The sequence below is a fragment of the Protopterus annectens genome, chromosome 2.part2, assembly GCF_019279795.1.
Source record: "Protopterus annectens isolate FY-2018-M chromosome 2.part2, PAN1.0, whole genome shotgun sequence".
NCBI classification, from domain to species: domain Eukaryota; kingdom Metazoa; phylum Chordata; order Ceratodontiformes; family Protopteridae; genus Protopterus; species Protopterus annectens.
In genome coordinates, this window is record NC_056730.1 from 940,403,717 (window position 1) to 940,424,540 (window position 20,824).

Consider the following 20,824-nt stretch of genomic DNA (forward strand, 5'->3'; position numbering starts at 1 on the left):
GTAAATATCTATGAAACTATGTTCCGTGTGGATAAATGTATTGTTTTTGTAAGCTGGCCTCCTGAATGGTCTGGCTGCTCTAGTTCAACAACTTAATCTATTTGTGTTCATGATAAATTGAACATTACCTACCCCATCATAACAGCATCAACCAGCTGTTGTCCTTCCTCCGTTGGTATACAGACAGTACTTCTGGAATAACGAATCATGACCCTGGGAAGAAATGGTCAGTGTATACTTTATAGCAGGTAACATTTTCATTGCACAGTAGAAAGTCAAAATAAACACACACACACACACACACACACACACACACACACACACACACACACACACACACACACACACACACACACACACACACACACACACACACAACCAAAAACAGCAAAGAAAGAAGAATGAGCTTCCAAAGCAGTAATTCTGAGGAAAGGTTTATCACAAAAATATTAACTACATGGGCAATGATTAAAAAAAAGGCATGCTGACAGAGAGTATTACAGGAATTTATACACAGGCTCCCATGATTGAATTCAGATAGATTAACCTTCAAACCACACTGTTCACTTTTTAAGCAAATGTATCAAACCTTGGAAATTGTGTATAAGCTCCTTTACCATAATCAGTACCAAATTATGCAGGTTTTGATGCAAAAAGTACGTTGTCTTTATTTCATTATGTTGATAAGAATGGTCCGATGAAAATTATATCAGATATGAAAAACTTTTGCCACAACATTATGAAAGGCTGAAATCAGAATGACTCACAACCTGTGTTAATGTGTAGTCTACTGCATTTCTATGATAAATACATCAGGAGAAGTTTATTACTTCTTAGAAAGAGACGTCAACCAGGTCTTGTAGGTAGAACTTCTTACACTGACAATCAATATATGTTCAAACATCTAATCTGTACCTTGTTCTGAGGAACATTTCTCATTCTGAATCTTAAAAAATCCATATTGTACATTGAAATGTTTGGTCTCACATACATTGCTAAGAATTTTTAAATTAATATCCATGGTAAGTAATACTGCATCAAAATACTCTATAGATATATAAGATATACAAAATACTCTATAGATCATAAGGCTTTTTTCAGTTATGTTAGAAACCTGGGATGCAACTCCCAGACTTGTTCTGAGTTGATTCTAAACGACAAAAAATACGCTGAATTCACAGACATCGCCAATATCCTGGCAGACAGGTTCAGTGCAAACTTCTCCACCCCCCCCCCCAAAAAAGCAAGTATCTATCCCGACAGAGGGCTGCCTCCCAAACATCTCAGATGCTCAGGTGAAGGCTGCCCTCTCCAAAGCAAAAAACACTGCTTCCATGGGACCAGATGGCGTCCCAGGTTGTGTCCTACATGAACTACAAGAGGAACTAATCCCTCAAATAAAACAGCTATACAATCTCAGCCTCACTACAGGATATGTGCCCACAGAATGGCGTACAGCAACAGTGGTCCCACTCCACAAAGGTGGAGCCTCTACGGACCCTGGAAACTATCGCCCCATAAGCCTGACTAGCTTAGTCTGCAAGGCTATGGAGAGGATCATCATGGAGCTCATAAACAAAGACATTGGGGACCTACAGACACTATATACTACCCAGTTCGGCTTTGTCAAGGGCAGATCCTGCCTTTTGAACCTGGTTGACTTCTTTGAAACAGTCACCAAAGCCATAGATGAAGGGAAGGTAGTCCACACAGCCTATCTGGACTTTGCAAAGGCATTTGACACAATACCCCACTCGGGCATCATTGATAAGCTATCCAGCTTAAATATAAACCCCTATGTCACAAGATGGGTCGCAAACTGGCTCAAAGACAGAACCCACAGAGTGAGAGTTGCTGGAGCCATGTCAGACTCGAAACCGGTCACAAGTGGTGTCCCACAGGGTTCTGTCCTGGGACCACTCTTGTTTGGTATATACTTTTCTGAGGTACAGGCAAACGTGGGAGGACTATGGCTCACCAAGTTCGCAGACGACTGCAAACTGGGCGCCATAATCAACTCTCCAGCTGACACAAACATCCTTCAGAAAGGTCTCACAGAGACAGATAACTGGTGCCAGTGCCATGGTTTAAAGCTAAATGCCAAAAAATGTATAGTCATACCCTTTGGCAAAAACAATGTGCCCACAAATTACCACATAGGTGGAAACCCATTAAGTACAGAGAAAGTTATTAGGGACCTGGGGACCCAAGTTGATAGCAATCTCTCCTTTGAAAACCACATTGCCAAAGTGGTTAGAAAGACCTTCTACATAGCCCACCTCATCACGAAGGGTTTCACATCTAGATCAAGAGAGGTAATCGTGCCCCTTTATTCATCCCTCATCAGGCCCATCATAGAATACAATGCCCCTTTTGGGATGTACCTTACCCGACACCTGCAGCAATTAGAAAGACCCCAAAAGTATCTCACCAAGAGGATCAATGGTCTCAAACAGATGCCATATACTGCTTGGTTAAAAAAACTCCAGCTCTACTCAGTTGCATACCGCCTACTTCGAGGCGATCTATGCCTGACATATAAAGCTATGTCAAATCCAGAATTAATGGACATGCTCCACCTCAGTAAATCTAAATCCCTTAGAGCCACACACTCGAGGGACTTGAACCTCAGCACAGAAATAAATAGAACTTGCTGGAGGGACAGGTTCATAACCCAGAGGCTCCCTTCGCTCTGGAATAAAATTCCAGTTCATGTGAGGCAGAGCACCTCACTGAATCTCTTCAAGAAGAATCTCGATAAGTGGATGGGGGATCATAGGTTTGTCCCAGGGATTACTCCCATGTCACTATTAGACAGAGGCACAGTAAACTAAACCTTAAAAAGGGCACAGTATACTCAAAGTAAGCCATACAGAATCGGGCTAGGCTTATAATTGCCCCAGGGCAGATAGCCTAGTATGAACCTATGAACCTATAAGATATAAAGAAGCACATTTCAATCTTGCTGTGAGCTTCCTGGTTGAAGTTGTTAGAAAGTTGATTGTAAGTGTTCCACATCTTACTAATTTACATTTTGAGAAGTAGTGTTCCACATATTGAAGATGGAAGGTTAAGAGCTATGAATATGTGATAAAAAAAGAAGCAAAATAATAATCTAAGTAGGCAGATTATACAGAAAAACTGAGTAAAGCATGAGACTAAAAAAAAGTTAAACAGCACAGTATAACAATACATTTTTTTTGCAAAATCACTTGTAACTTTAATATGAAGACTATAACTGGAAATTAAATTAATTTTAAAACAAATATGCAATGCTTCAGAATGCGAGCAATACACTTTAAGCAAAACTGCAAAGTACCAAAGGGTTATATACCAATTATACCAATGTCAATTAACTGCACTGATGAATCCCTCTGGTTTGATACTGTAATCATCAAAGCAGAAGAAAACAGCTCTCTTTCACTCCCTATGAAAAGCTGGGCTATTGCCACTTGTTCTAAAGTTAACTTGGTATTAGCCAATGTGCTTACCAAAATAGGTGCCATGGTTAGCCTTTATATTCCATTGTCTGGATGTAGACCATACAAATCTCATTCTAGTAAGTACATAACTTCACACAGCAGCATTATATGTAAGTTATCAATGGCACATTAGGCAACTGTCTTCTTGAACTGTTCTGCTTGTACAAGTTTGAATCAGCAGGTGACTATAAGCCTATCAAATTGGTTGACCTGAGAAAGAATACCAGAATGGTGAACAATACAATACAGCAAAATACTTGTGCTTAAGAAAAATGTATGTTATGTATATATGTATGTATGCATTTTATTTTATTTTTTGTGTTGCTGACCAGGTTGTTCAGTTATATTTAAGCTCATTTTCATTGGAGGTTTAGCAGGGAAAACTCAGTAATCATGTTAAGGGGCTTAGTAGTTATATTAATTAGAACAGTATACATAAAAATAAACAGTATATTAAGTGCTTAAGAATTACACTAAGATGTATTAAAAGAGTAAATATTTACATGCAAATGTAATAGTCTAAGATAATAGAATTTAAGGATAGGTACCTGATTAAGTAATTTAACTTGAATGAGTGATCAGAAAGGTAGGTAAATGCAATGGTAGGAGAAGTAGAATATAGTAAGTGTATGCGACCTTGGTCATGGAATATTCTACAGCACTGGTTTAGGCAGTTGGGGCATGTTAGAGAAAGAGTTTCACATCAATACTAGAAAGAATGTTGGCTGTGAACAGGGGAAAGACAAGATAGCCTTTCTAATAAGGAAGTACTTAAGTATACAGGTGAAAGCATCAGAGCAGCAGGTGGTGAAAAATCTAATAGTGGAAACTGATGGATGTAGGGAAATCTGGCAATGGAAGATATAAGTATGGTGAAGGAGAGGAAGATGTTTATCTGATTTAATCTGGGTACTTAAAGCATATATACTTGGTTTTCAGGAAAACTGTACCTGCTGTTCAAGAAAACTGTACCTACATGGACTTACTAGAGTGAATGTCCTCTGGAAGGTTGTTTCAGGATCTGCCGTCATTTTAGAAAAGAATATGCAAGTATGATGGTGGTTACTTTTCATTTTCTTTATAAACTGGACCCTGGTATATAGCAGATCTCTGGGTTTTGGGGAGAGGAGTACCAGCAAAGGAAAGGAGGAAGTGTGAGTTTTTTTGTGGTATCAGCAGAGGGCAGGGTTGAGCAAAGCAGAGTCAAATTTATCTGGAAACTTTTTGGAGATCTTCATAGAGGTCACAGAGGTACAGCTTGAAGAGCCAAACAAAGGAATATAACATTCTTGTATATATTTTTTAAACTTTAATTCCTAGTGGAGATCTGAAGGCAAAGGTTGCCTGCTGTTTGCTGATGGGAGTCTGACAATGCACCAGTGACTTTGAATTTTAGAGGGCTGAGAAGATAGGACCCAGTTCAAGATGCTGGTTCTCTAAGTGCAAGATGGGATGGTAATCACTTGATTGAGTCTGCACAGTGATTGAGAGTTGTCTCTAAGACTAGACATATCTTGGTTGAATCCCCAGGGTACAATAGCTTGGACTTGGAATATTCAACCACCTTACTAGAGTATTGTCTTCTAGAAGAGTCTAGTTTATAAGTCAAATTGTAGTAAGCTTGTCTGATCTGTAGGTTCTTGGTGAGACTTGAAGATATATTTCATTGATATCTTTAATAAAATGTTACCTAGCTGAAAAGGAACAGTTAAGCTAGTCTTAAGAATAGCCACCCCACCAACTTTTTCATCACAGATCTGTCCTGCTGCCTATACTGTGTGCAGCCAGGGAGGCAGACTGCTTTATTGTTAATGATGAAATTTCTGATATGCTTAAGAGTTTCAGGAATATGTAGCTGTTAAAATACATTTGTCTGATTTTCTCTATTAAACATACTATGAACATTAAGGTGAATGTTTGTTTTTTAAACAGCTGTGTTTGATTGGAGGTAGAGAAAAGCAGAAGAGATGATATGTGTCAGGACAAGTTATCTGGTAGGCATAGGCTGATTTTTTTCCCCTGTTATAGTGAGGCAAAAAAAGTTTAACTTGTATGACTTGATCTTTTTGTTTTTGGTCCTCTGCAGTAGCAATGAGACTTGTTTGGGTATATTTGCACCTTTTGGATGGTTTTATAAAATATAGTACTAAACGAGGAAGTGGGGCTACTAGTTGTATAATACTGAATGAGTTAAGAGGTGACTGAGGTAGAACAGATTGCTAACTAGATGGTTACATGGTAGTAGGGATGGGAGGTTGGTATAATGGTTAAGATGTTTACCTTATAGACACAAGGTACAGGGTTTTATTCTCACATGAGGTAATTGGCTAGGCTTAAAATGGCCCACAAGGGCAGTTAGCCTAGTACTAATCTATGAACATATGGACTGTCCTTTGCATGCTCCCATTTTAAAATTGCCATTTTATTACTGTCTGTACGAAGAATCAGCTGTCTCATTAGCTGTTGGGAGATACCTCACTGAGTCACTGAGTGTCATACAGCTAAGCTCTGTTCACAACATTCTGCATCACACTACATGTTGTACATGTCATTCACATCACTTTTATTTCATTGTAATTGTCCTGTTTTGTTCGGATTTACTTTCTGACTGAGGTATCTTCCATGAGGAGGCTTCATGTCTTTCTTATGTCCACATAGATATTTGCTGAATGCTGTGGTTTCCTGACACATCCAGAGATGAACTATTAGATGAAATGGAGATGCTTTAAATTGCCTGCAAATGTACATGCATTATGTATGTGCATGCGTGTGTGTGTGTGTGTGTGTGTGTGTGTGTGTGTGTGTGTGTGTGTGTGTGTGTGTGTGTGTGTGTGTGTGTGTGTGCACGCGTGCGGGTACATTGCATCCTATGATGTATTGGCATCTTGCCTGGAACTAATTCCAGGACATATTTTCCTTGCTTGGAGAACTAAAGCTCCAGCTCTATGTGATCATGAATAGGATAAAGTGGGCATTATAATGAATAAATGTCACATTAGCCTATTGGGAACAGAGTTCTGTTTTATAGAAATGATTCCTGATTACATAGGAATTTTGTGGCATGCTCAGCATCACCCCTGCAAGTGACACAAGGATTGCATTGACTTATCTTAATAGATATAATTAGAGATAGCTTCTGTTTTCTAATGTTCACCTTCCAATGAAAAAATAATGCAACAGGACTTTGATGGGAACCCCATGCAGAGTCCCTGCATGTAAGGTGATGCCAGTGAGCAGCAGCTCACAGCAGTTTTATGTCCATGACATCGTAATGGTATTGTAACTTGTTTTGAGCATCTCATCTATTTTTATATGCTCATTTGATACCAGTGTGCATTATTTGTGCAGTAGTTCTTTTTCAGATTGCTATTATTTTGTGCTTCTCTTTAGTGAACAGTTAAATATTACAAAAAAAAAAGTTCATAGCTTGGTTTCAGCCTTCTTAGTAACTCATATATCACTGTGGTTGATGAGTCTGTAATAGTGGCTTAGTTTGAGTACAGGACCCCTTGAGGTTTGTCAACTTCCCAGAACACAGACCAAATTATAATTCTGGTTGTGGGGCTAACACAGTTATACAGCTCTTAGTTTTGTGTTCCTTTTGCCTGCATAGCAAAAGATCACATTTAGTTAATGATGCACAGGCGTTATGATATTACCATATAGTAGAAAACAATGTTATAAAGAAATAAAAAAAAATAAACTGTTGGCTGGGCTATTTCAGAAGCTCTTCAAAGAGTTGTGGTCAGGTCATTCCTTTCTATGATGTGTCTTGACCCTGCCATTTCAGAGCAAGGGGAAAAACAGTGGAGCTTTGCTTACTTTTGAAAACTGCAGCAATTTCTAGCTGCTTAGCTGGATATTTTAATGGCCTGAGCTCTTAATTGCAGATATAAATTTTTTTTAATGTCAGGGGAATGAAAGTAACAGTCTTCAAGTAGCACCCCCACCCATGACTTTGCTCAATGAACCTCATGCAAAGTTGTGAGAGTACCCATGAGCTAATGTACTTCACCTCCTGCTGTTCTGTTCATTGTTTTCCAAGCCAGCCAGTACAGCTTTTAATGTTGAAGTAATTGAGGCTAAGGGCTTAGCTCATGCATGTTTCCATTCCAATCAGCTTCAGTTATTGCATTTGCATTTGCACTTCTCAGTTCCACAGCTCTCATGTAAGCCTTTGCACATGAAAAGAAACAGCAGGTAGAGAGTGAGATGGGCCCCTCTTATTTCTTTACTTAAAGTACACAGCTGTGCCAGTATCGCTGTTTGATTAGCAGGATTTGGCACGCATTTGGCTTTCAGCATCTTTATGTAATCTCAGTGTCCCTGATGCTGCCCAGGAAGGTCACTCTGTGCTCTCAGTTGGCATTAGGCATCAGTTGTTCAAAGTCACTGTGCTCTTGACACCACTAGAAAAGAGATTTTGTTTGAAATGGTTTGGGTTTGTAGCATGAAGTATATAGACAGCTTTTGTGTCAGATATAAGAATCCACTAGTCACATAATAGGTTTATAATGGTGCTCTTTTCTTTAAACTTTTTCTATTGAAATGTACATTTTCTACCTTTGTTTCTGCAGCTTTTGCTGTCTTTCAGCAGATTCATGAAACTGCAGTTCTGTAAGTCACAAAATACATTCCAAGCAGCATACAGCTGAATCATGTTTATTGTGCCTTTTCTTCTTTCTGGAGTTTTATTTTCCAGGTTTGTGCATTCAGGTAATTACATTTTAGATTGACCACAACTAGATAATACTTTTGTTAGGGCCAGGATCAGCTTTTCCTGCACCTTCAAACTGGCACCCAGTTAATTAGATCAGTAGGCAACAAAATTATTTATATCTTGTCTTCCAAGTGCAATTAAAAATTACTGAGGATTGGCAAAATTCATGTTAACATGGATCACAATCACTCCTCAGTTTTGGCACTGTTGTTACATTACCCCCACTTCAAACTCATTATATATCATGTTTGGAATGCAAGATGCTGCTCTCAACATGGAAATGTGTTGGAGAAAGTTTAGTTGAGAAGGGAATACATTATTGTATAATGTTTACAATGAAGGTGGTTTGTTAAGTAATATTATCTGTAGTTAAGTGACTAGTGTTATTTGCTTTTACTGCCAACTCTGTAATGAATAAACATTTTGTGGTACATGGATTACAGTGATTATGCTTCAATATTCAGTAAAAGATAAATCTGTTAAGCAACAAAGTGGCATGAGACCCGACCTAAACAAATGATAAGCACCCCTTGCTTGAGTTGTTAAGGTCAGGGCTCACTCAGGCTAGGCAGTAAAATCTGCCAGTATTGTCCAGCGAACGACAGAGGCAGAATACAAGATTTGTTTCTGCCTGCTGTTCATCGGTAACATCTCCTGACTTCCTGTTATAAACTTAGAAAGTTACTAGAATAATAGAATATGTGTTCACTTGCATTTTCTGAAGGATACAGAGACTGAAACCTAAATGTATGTCATTATTTAGTGTCTTCAGTCCTCAGCAATTTGTTCAAAAAACATGGACTTTATGAGAAACAGGCAAAAATGTGGACATTCTGCAAAAATTTGAACAGTAAAGAGGTATGGAAGGGGACTGTAAATGTAAAGGACTGAGTTGCACTGCCTTTCTGGCAATGCTCAAAGTGCCTTATGGCTGTGAAAGCTGGCAAAACACTTAGAGCTTTTTTCCCCATTTTCGCTGTAACTAGTGTACATGGAGCAAATAAAGCTCCATGTATTACAAAGAATTGTGATTGGGTCGCCGATCCTGACTTCATATTATATGCTCTCGACATGGATGCCAAGATGTCTTAAAAACACTTAATTAAGATAGTTTGGATCAGTGACCCACTCATAATCATCTATCTTATAGACATCTAAGAAAAATGCACTGCAGTGCACTAACAGGCCCTTCAGGGAATGTGCTGGGGGTATAACTTTGCACATTTTTTTTTGTGCACCATACCAGGCAATTACCAGAGATAGGTCTTAGTGCTGTGGAGTATTATATAACCAAAGTAAGTAATTATATTTGCACATAACTTTACCACATTTCAGGCAGTTTAAAGCAATATCTCAGGAGCCAGGCTTGTACAAGAAACAGTAGCATTTGACATTATTTTGTGTGATCAGTAACATGTGACCAGTCAGCTTTTCTTCAGAAGGCCTAATTGCTGGTTTTCCTGTTTCCCCGCAATGGGATTGTGTGCTTGTGTGTGTATAGGTATATAGATAGACAGATATAGATATGTATGTAGATATATCTATATATGTGTGTGTGCATGACTGTATGTTTAAGGAAAGGGGGTGTGGGGCTACAATCCCCCCTTAAATCAAGTGGGATGCAAGGCTCTTGCCCAACCAAGATACTTTTTGTGTGCATTTGTTTACTTCAGAATATTTTTTCTCTCAACAGCTTTTGCTGATTTGTGATTGCAAGTGTGAAATGATTAAGTAGGAGTCATTGGTGAGTGAAGGAACCCAACATCTCAATAATGAGCACAGTGTTTTCAGTAGCACCATTCAATGTAACAGAAAAGTATGTTAGAACTGCCCATGCTAGTATCCATTGGCATCTTTGATATGATTCAAAGTACTAGTCATATGTTAACTCATTGTATGCAGTGCGAGGGAGGAGCTACAATGCACTTACACCATTAATGTGTCAATGAAATATAAATTATATAAGTAATGAGATTGCTTACATGAAGGGCATGGAAATTGAGCCTGTGCCATGTGTGTTTGTGAACTATGTTGACTATTCTGGAAGAAACTAGGATTAGAAATGTAGCTGAAGATGTCTGGTAAACATAAGTATGAAAATCTTTTAAGCGGAGAGTACCCTGGTTCCCTGAAAACATGGAATTATAAAGTGATTGTACTGGTGGGCCTAAAGGACAGCTATGGCCAAAAGCTTGAAAGGAAAAAAAAATGTTTTCATCATGCCCTCATTTTCTCTGTAGTTCTAACATCCCTTCCTCACCCTAGATCTATAACATTATTTTCTAATTTGATTTTCCTTCGTGTCATGGTGAGGATTGTCATACTGATGCAAGTTTGTCTTCAGATTGAGATCTCATCAGCAGGTGTTTATACCTCATTAGACTTGTGAATGTTCATTAAGTCTAACAGGATAGGGTCTGTTGAGGCTGAGTATGTGAGGAAGAGTTCACTCCTCAGTACCTGTATGACACCTAGAAGAGGGACAAGGATTTTTGATGGTTTGCATAGTTTCTTTGGTTAGTTGAAGACCTTGATTTTTTTATATGTCATCAGAATTGATAAGACTTTTTTTTTTTTTTTTTTGCTGCTCAACATCAAATGGGTTAGGGGGACAAAAAATGGAGCCTACAGCCAAGGAGAGCAAGCAACCTAGCTACAGTTCTAACTCACTGGAATGTGGGAGGAAACCAAAAACATACTTATCAAATGTCAAATCTACTATTAAGAGTTTATGTCTGACAAAATATGCAGAAGACTATAAACTTGGAGCCATCATAAATTCACCAGAGGACACAGACATCCTCCAAGAGGGCCTTTGCCAAACCAGTAGCTAGTGTCAAAACCATTGACTAAAACTAAATGCCAGAAATATTTAATAGTATCCATCGGCAAGCAAGAGATCTCTTACAACCGTCATATTTGACAACACACCCCTGAAAAATGATGCACTAGTTAGTGACCCAGGAACTTAATCCGCCAATGAACTATAATTTGATCAATATGCATCCAGTACTGTAAGAAAGTCCATTTTCATTGCACAGCTTATTACTAATAGTATGGCATCCATGTCCTGGGATGTGAGCATTCCACTGTATTCCACACTCATCAGGCCAGTAATTGACTATACTGCCCCCCTTCAGTTTGTACCTGGCCAACTTGTACAATCTAATTTTCTTAAGAAAATCAAGGGCCTGACTCATAAAAATTATGCTCCATTTGTTTCCCCACCCCATTTGATGTTGAGTAGCAAAACAAAAGTCTTATCAGAACTGATGACATATAAATAATAAAAGTCTTCAACTAAGCAAAACACAATGATTCTTTGCTGTATCAACACCTATGCTAAACTGTAACAAGTATACCTTATTGCTGCAATTCAGAGAGACTGGAAAAAAAAGGTCTTTTTTAGGCTGGGAAAGAGCTGTTGCTCTTATTTATCACAATGATAGTTCTTTATTAGACCATATAAATGCATTGGGTGGTAATCTTAGGCACTACACAAGTGCAGCGAATATATGGGAGGGCTGCAAAGAAGTGCATCTTAGATGAAATTCAGAGACAATAGCTGTGCTTAAGTGCAGCTCTTAGAACCAGTTTGAGAAAAAATATGCAGATGAAGGAATAATGATATGTAAATGAGGAATGTGTGAAAAATCTGTGACTATCCTATGCAAGTAAGATGCTGTGCTAGTCTTTATGCAATTCATAGTCATTTTTTGATACAGAAGTGTACAGTGTATAAATGGTTATGAAAAAATGAATCCACACCTTTTCTATACAATTTGCATTCCATAAAGATGCTTACTTTCTCTGTCAGTCTAACTGTATTCCACTGTGAGTTACTTGTCAGTTATATAAAAAACAGAAGTATAAAGTGATGCTCACCAGGCCTAGAGGAAGACAAAGTAAAGATATAGAAAAAGGACTACTCATCTCAACTTTGCTGAACCAGAATTATTGGACAGGTTTAGAGGAAACAGAAGTGTAATATGGACTTTGAGTTTGTATGATCCACGGATGATAACTGGGGGAATGCAAGGCTTCCCTATACCTGTAGATACTAAGGTTTCTGTAGACCTCATTAAGCTTGCCTTGGAGAACTTTCACAGACAAACTGGGGGCACACTGGGTATCTCATAAGCTTCTACTTCAAGGATACTACATACTCTTTTTTTAACAACATATGTACATTTTTTGAAGCCATCAGTGAGATCTTGCATACAGTGCAGTTCTTATTCATGATGCACTTTCCAGGTTCCACTGACCTCAGTTTTACTCTCATTAGTCTGTTTACATCATGACCAAGTCTGTACCATGGAGATCAATTGCTGACACTGCAGTGCAGCATAAGAGGGTGCTACACTTTTGAGTGTTTTAGGATGAGACATTAAACACAGGCTCCGTCTGCCTGAGCTGGTGGTAGCTTGCATTAATGTAAAAGATCCCACAGCACTTATCGAAAAGTGTAGGGGAAGTTTCAACTAAAGATAGATACATAGATAGATAGATAGATAGACAGATGGACAGACAGATAACATAAATATACATATGAAGAATAAAAATATATAAAAGTTAAGGAGTGTGGAGAAATTTCTTTTATCTTAGTCTGTTGTTCTGTATTAAATTTGGAAAGCCACTTTCTCCTCCTTCTCCCAGCTTTTATAATCTTTAACTCATCTCCTCTTTGTTTTTTAGCAGAACTATATACATGTCATGCCCCACGTTTACGTATTTACATCACTATTCTGCTCCTTCAATAATTTCCCTGGTTCTGTAGTATCCCTTCTGAAGCTATCTGTTCCTCCTACCCTTCCTGGTCCTTATCATGGAGTTTTCTCTCTTTCTGTGTGTGTCTCTCTCTCTGTCTGTCTCTTTATTCAGTCTCTTTCGTCTTTACTTTTTCTCACCTTCTTCATATATGTGTGTTGTATCTTTCATCCATTTATGCCATTATGCACTTTTTTCCTTCCCCTTCTCTCTCCACTTTTTTTTCTCTTCAAGTTGTCCCATTAGCTCTACTAATTCTTCCACCCAGGGTAGTTTACATTTTTTTTTATTTTCTTGCTTTTTTCCCCTTAATGTCATAATCAGTTCCAATAATTCCCAGTCATCTGCAGGAGTCTCTTTCTGATAACCCAGCAGGAAAAATTTTTTTTTTTATAAGCCTACCATACCTGTGAGTCTGTTATTGAGTGTTCCCTGCAATTCTGTCTGATTATTTTCTAATGCTGTACATTCCTAAAATATATGCTGCCACATGTCCCTCTCTCTCCCACACTTCCAACATGTACTTTCTACCCCTGAAAACATCCTGGCTAGTCTAGATGGGGACTAGAAATACTTTTGCAAGCACATCCAAGTGAACATTTTAAATTTGTGGGCTTTAGTAATAAATCTAAGCAATTTTAGCATTCCTCCCCTCTCTCTTTCCTCAGTGATGGTGTCTAAATCTTGCTTCCGTTTGGCCTTGTTTTCTGTTAATTTTATCAGTACCTCATCTTACACATTTCCATCCTATTTTCACCAGTCTCTTTGGTGACCCCCTTTACATCCTTATCATATCGCTCTCCCATTTTAGTTCGTGTTCTGTCCCATCTGATTTCCATTCTCTCCCCTCTTTCTTCCAGCTGCTTTTAACACCCTGATATACCCATTCTAAGTTATTTACCATTTGAAATCACTGTCTAATCTCCTCTTTTATTTTATCTACCATTATGAATTGGACCCAGTGCCTGAATCTGCCCTGTTTTGTTAGCCCACCTCCACAATGTGTTTTTAGCTTCCTCATTCTTTTGTAAATTGCCACCCTCAATTGTAGCAAGTTTGTCCCTCCAGTTTTTTTCTCCAGAATCTAACCAGTTTGTAGTCAACACTTCTTCATCTTCTTTCATCCATTTCAATTGTAGGCTTTTGCTTGGGGTTTCTAACAGTATGCATATGATAGCAGTGACTTGAAATGTATGAAGGTGGCCATTTTTCCCTTAATTTTCATCCAGGTTTAACACCAGATGGGGCTACATCGAAAGTGAGTACCTTTTTTACGGTGATGTGAGGGTAGTATTTCCAGATATTATTTATGTATTATCACAAGCATTTGTCTTCTATGATTATTGTGCACTGCTGTGTGTTAACTTTGAGCATTAAGCCTTGGATTATTTCTTTAAATAAAAAAGTAAGATTGAATTTCTTTCCATAAGTATGACTTTTGTTCAGGTCATCGGTGAATCAAAAGGTTGGGGAAAGAAAAGCTCTAAAATGCAGCAGCTCAGTGCATCTATAACCCAATGGTTTCTGGTACTTAGTCACCCCTAGACACCCATCTTAATTTGGTTATTACATTGTAGTCTCGGTCAGTTAGGATATGTGCTGAAAAGATTCATGGAAACCCAAATTGAATAGCAAGACTGAATTTCTTCTCTTAATCATGATTTTTGTTCATGCCATTATTCAATTAAAAGATTGTTTAAAAAATGTAAAATGTATCTCAACATTTAGAACCCCCATGGCTTCTGGGTGCCTTGTGGCCCCATTCCCTTGGCTTAATGTAGTTATTTCCACCATAGTTATTACAGTGCAGTCTTGGTTAGTTAGGGTGTGTTGAAAGGATTCAGGGAAAACTAAAGTTGAAGAGAAAAACTGAATTTCTTCCCTTAATCATGATTTTGGTCAGGCACTCAGTGGATGGAAAAGTTGTTTAAAAAACTGAAAAATGTACCTCAGAGTATCTAGACCCCCATGGCTTCCTCTGGATTAATAGTTTTTCCAAGCAGTTATTACAGTATAATATTGGTTAATTATGATATGTGAAAAGGATGCAGGAAAAACACAAAGTTGGACAGTAAACTTCCAGTGAAAAATTTACCCCAGGACTGCCCCCTCCCATACTACTAATGGACATAGGCAGCTCCTAAATGGTTTAGCCCATGAATGGATCCCCTTCAATTAACTATGGTATAATCCCAGTTATTCTCATTAGGGATAATATATAATTATCATCCATAGGATGGGTAAGGCCAATCAATGCAAAATGGGGTAGGCTATTTCTAGCACAAAGAGAGACACATGGCTTAGGCTTAAAATGGGCCACAAGGACTGCTAACTTAATACTTGCCTATGAACCTATAAGACTAAATTTCTTTCTTTGATCATGTTTTTTATTCAGGCAGTCATTTGATGAAAAGGTAAGAAAACTGTAAAATGTACCTAAAGCATCTAGAACCTCCATGGCTTAATGCAGTTATTTCCTTCAAAGTTATCTGAGTGCTGTCTTGCTAAGATAGAATATATTGAATGAACGAATAACTGTAGGAAACAACTGAAGAATTAGATAAACTGTGTGAAAAAGGAAGGAAAAAAGCTAGTATTGTCAGCTACACCAGCCTTTTTTTCTTTTTGATAGCATGAGTTTTCAACCAATTGTAGGTAGCTCATATACATGTATGTATGTATAAATGTGTGTGTGTGTGTGTGTGTGTGTGTGTGTGTGTGTGTGTGTGTGTGTGTGTGTGTATGTAGATGTATAGATCTCTCTCTCTCTCCCTATATATATATATATATATATATATATATATATATATATGTGTGTGTGTGTGTGTAATATATATATATATATATATATATATATATATATATATATATATATATATATATATATATATATATATATATATATATATATATATATATATATACACACACACATACACACGCACGTATATACATATATTTTCATACATTTGCATATATACATAGATACACACACACACACACACACCAATTCCAAGATCACATAATAGCAACAGGAAAGGGCATTGTACCACAATTTTGCACAGGTCACAGCCATCACCTTTCACTTGACTATGCATTCAGTTCAGCAGTTCTTCCATTGGTGGCTTAGGACACAATTGGTAATGTCTGACCAGCTGTGTTTTGTATATACATATATATATATATATATATATATATATATATATATATATATATATATATAGATAGAATAGATATACATATCGATATAGATGTGTGTGTGTGTGTATATATATATATATATATATTTGTATATTTTTATCATCATTACATCAAATCTTTGCTTAATCAAAAAAAGTTAAGTGGGATGTATACTAGGGGTGTGTGGGTGTTTCTGTGAATGTGTGTGGATTAGGGTTAGAGTAAGATGTTAGATTATTAAGTGTGCGTGTATGTATGTGCACATTTGTGAGTGTTTAGGGTCAGGATTAAGGTAGGGAAACAGATTTAATGTGAGTGCATGGTGTCTTGTTTATTGGTAGTGTTGTGTGAAGGGCTTTTGTTAAAGTTACAATGCACATTAGGGTTGGGGGCAAGTTAAGGGTTAGTATGTATTACTAAGGTGTAGCATGGGGTGAAGCTTCCCTGCCCACCATAGTAATGTGTTCTATCCCTGCCACTGCTCCTCCCTCTAACGTGCATCTTTAAAAAAGCCCTTCCAATAACACTACCAGTATTCATACAGAAAAACTAACACACTAGATGTAAACTGGTTGCATGGACCCTTGAACGCTCAGAAAAACAAGAAAATAGATTTTATTTTGGCTGGCGTTCCTGAAACTTGTATTTCTTAGTCCTCTCCTCGTGCCTTCCATCACGTGTTTGCAGTAGTTCAGAAGTGACCATAGATTATTTGCTTTCTTCTAAAATTGGCAATTTTCACTACTGAATTAATAAGGCTGACTCTGTAAAACTTAGATAACAACAACCTTTTTTAACTGGTTGAAATCCAAGATGAATAATTCAGGATTCACATTTATTCAATGAGTTAATTCCGGGTATTGTACCTAATCTTTTGGCTCTGGTTTGAGTGTTTCCAACAACTGACGCACTTGTGTATCAGTGCAGCTCATCTTAAAGCACGCAGCCTTTATTGCTTACCTCTGTTATTTGTTTCATGTCAAGCAGTTTATTTTTATCCTTTATAATCAATGCTTTATCTGTTTTTGGCTTTTTTCTAGGTCTGGTCCTGCAATACCAAAATCATCAATTAATATTTACACTTCAGGAAGAGAACCATCACAAGCAACTCAAAAAATCTCCGAGCCTGAGGATCTCTTTGAAAACATGTAGTAGTTCAACTGCTTTTACATGACTGACAGCCACTATTTTGCCACTGAAAGTTTCTATATATGACTGGAGCATTTAAACACCATAAACTATATGATTCAGATGTCTGTTAAATGTATATGCAAATAAAAAATATTGTGGTAAATTGTTAAGTGATGTTGTCTGTTAACTGGTTAGAAGCAAGACTTGTTCATGAAATTGCATTACTGAGGGAGAGTAGATGTTGTGGTCACCAGTGGCGGCTGGTGACTTCAAATTAAAGGGGAGCTGCAGGAGACAGCGGAATGGGTGGGGCCAATGGGAAGGGGTGTGGCCAACTAGAAAGGAGTTGAGCTATGGTCAAAACCACAACAACTGGAACTTTAATTAAATATGTTGCCCTGGGTGCCAAACCGTCATTACGAGAGTCCAATCAAGACAAAATGAAGTGTAGAAGAAAAAAATATTTCAATACATTGGCTACTTGACAACTTACTTAATATCTTAGATGGGAACACAAAGGTTGTGAGGCATAAAAAAATAAATTGCTTTTTAAATACATTACTGGAATGCCAGTCAAAATCAAGTATAAAATAATACAAGCAGCACTCAGCTCAAACCACTTCTCCTCGAACTGCAGTTCTAATTATAATTTATATTCAGTTTTATAAAATTGCCAAGTAAAATGCTGAAAGTAGCAATCTCTGTGATACCCCCACTTGTTAAAATGTTTCTTATCCAAAAAAGACCTGCTGCCTGACAACAACTATCTACTTGTTTCATGGGGAACACATGATCAAAGTAAAAAATGAACAGCAAACAAGAAACAAGCTCAAGATAAATTGCTTAAAGAATTACTGCACAAGTTATGGACCACACATGATAGATTGGCATTCTGTTTAGTTTACGGGTAAAGCCTGCAAAGATAACTGCAAGTCTCCAACAAATGTAATGAGCTTCAGAAAATACTGTAATCCTGTCCTTTATTTCAAATACTGTTATATGCATTTCAATACCTAAGGCTTATACGTTATCTAGTTATGTAAATATTCTCTGCATGGCAACAATGAAAACGCTTTAAATGTTGGTAATTCTTTAACAGTATGCTTATTAAAGCTTACTTGCATCTTACAATCTCCGACAATCTTACCTGATGGTCATTAAAGCATTGCTACTTTAATACAGAGCAACAGGGCACTGCAACAGCATGCATTTTCTGAATAATAAGAAGCATAAATCAACAGTATAAAAATATGACAGAAAACCAGAACATTCTGCAAAATCAAGGACAGATGAAAAGCAAGGCCGTACTTGTGGTCTACCTTGGATGGGGGAATACTCTGCACACTTACACTGCATAACTGCTCCTTGCCTTGCTTGGACACATCCAGAGCCACTACAATGGGAAGTGGGGTGCAACAAGTAGGTCACAGTTTGAAATGTCTCTGGCTGACGGTGATGGCTCTGACATTCATACCTATCAACCTCAGAGCAAGAAATCTGGACAAAACCATACATAGAAGTGGGACACAGGCCCAAAAATAAAGACAATGTTTAAATATTGCTCTTATAAACTTAGAAAGATAATAGAATAGTAGTAGGTCTTGCATTAGTATGAATTTTTGAAGATATGAAATCTGAAACTTAAATGTCTGCCATTATTTTCTAACTTCAGTCTTTAATGATTTGCTACTAATTTTCCAGAAAACCATAATTTTATGAAAAACTGACCAAAAAATGTTATGCAAAAATATAAAATTGCCACACAATACAGCTGAGAACCTGTTAAAGGACACCTTTTTAAAATTAGTACTGTTAACTTGAGCAGCTGACAAAATAAAATCATCTACATGCATTTCTGAAATAAAAGTAATCTATAACTCTGATCATTACAGTTATTTATAATTGTAAACCCTCCACGTTTTCTTCCAAAATTGCCATTTTGCAGAGGGATTATTAGGGGGAGAGCAACATTTTGAGCCAAAATTGGGGACAGTTGAGAGGTTTTGATATTCTTAATTCTATAAAGCGATTTATTTGCACGTACCTCTCAACCTCTTAATGCAGGAAATCTGGACAAGGCCAAATATATTGGGGGAACATGCAAACAGTACTAAATATTGCTCTTGTATAAACTTAAGACAGTTGAAGGAATAACAGGTCTTGCTTTAGCATACATTTTTCTGAAGATTATGTAGTCTGAAACTCAATGTCTCTCATTATTTAGTGACTTCATTACTAAATGATTTGGCAGAAAAACACAAATTTTATGAGGAACAAACCAAAAATAAGAAGCAAAAATCTATTCATTCTGCAAAATTCTGGACAGTTGAGAGGTATAGTTCAGCCAGGGTTGTCTGAGTTTGCTGCCCTTCCCCCCTCACAAAATCATGGTCGAATGGAGCGTTCCCCCTGCAGCCATTCCAATGTCCCATTCCTTGGTTATTTCGCCCCATTTGCCATAAACACTGTAATGTGCATACTGCTTTACTTCTGCGATGATATGGATTTCATTTGAAAGTTTTATTTTATATTTTACAGCATAAACCCTAATAGATATCTGCTAAACAAAGCAATGCAGTCTCACAATGAAAATAGACTTAGCATTAAAACTTCTCTGCCCTTGAAACTCACATTCATTGAAACAGCATTGAAACCCACATTCAAAGAAAATACATTTTGCCAGTGGCAGATAAAGATTAATTTTGGCCTGTTTTCAAATCATAGTCCCCCTTGAACACGAAACATACACAGGCTCTTTGCTACACCTTCTTGACTGTATTAAATTATATTCTTTGTATAATACAGTACAGTTGTTAGAGGGCATTTTAAATTTATTGTTTTGAACATTTTTCCAGTAAAAAATGAAACAAAATGCTTGCACCAATAATGACAAAACTGCCAAATTCAGAACATTCCATCATAAAAAGTCTACTCAAACTTCAACAGTCCACCAGTATCAGTAAATATGCACAATCTCTGAAGAAGTAAAAGTCAGCTAAATAATTCCACATTAAAGAAATCTGTTAACTAATGAAGACGTTACTGCTAGCAAACAACTTTATATGTCATTGTTTCATCTACAAATAAAGTGCCTGTTGCCCTTGAGGAATAAATTGCTTATGTTGCATTAAGAAAATGATAATGTAAGAGACTTAGTAATAGCTTGCAAACTGGAAAGTTCATAGTTACTAGGTATCTTTGCCAAAGAGGACTGCATCATCCATCCTTTACAACATCCATCAGTATACAACTGAGAGCTACCTACTGTGGGAGTAGAACCACAGCCTTCTGCACATCAAAAAGCAAAATTACACTACCTGTTGTGCTATTTACAATGTAAGAGGGACTTGGCATAAGCAGCGCTAAACTTTTGTTACCCTGCAGCTCTTAGCCCCTTGTAAAATCTACTCGACTCTCAGCTGTATCTCTGAACTTTGCAGCACAAGAAATCTGGACCAAGCCAACATTTATTTGGGGGGGGGCAAAAGCCCCAAAACCAGGGACACATTTTAAACATTGCTTGTATAATGTTGGAAAGTTGCTA

General features: G+C 37.4%; 1 protein-coding gene across 2 annotated transcripts in view; it reads left to right on the plus strand.

Annotated features, from left to right (window-relative positions):
* Nucleotides 1-17,450, plus strand: part of XRCC4 (X-ray repair cross complementing 4) — a 3,243,137-nt gene extending 3,225,687 nt beyond the window's left edge. For both annotated transcript variants that reach the window (XM_044064256.1, XM_044064257.1), the window contains exon 8: nucleotides 17,190-17,450. In XM_044064256.1, the coding sequence (XP_043920191.1) occupies nucleotides 17,190-17,301 (112 nt within the window). In that variant the 3' untranslated portion in view covers nucleotides 17,302-17,450. The remainder of the gene's footprint in view (nucleotides 1-17,189) is intronic.
* The last annotated feature ends 3,374 nt before the right edge of the window (nucleotides 17,451-20,824 follow it).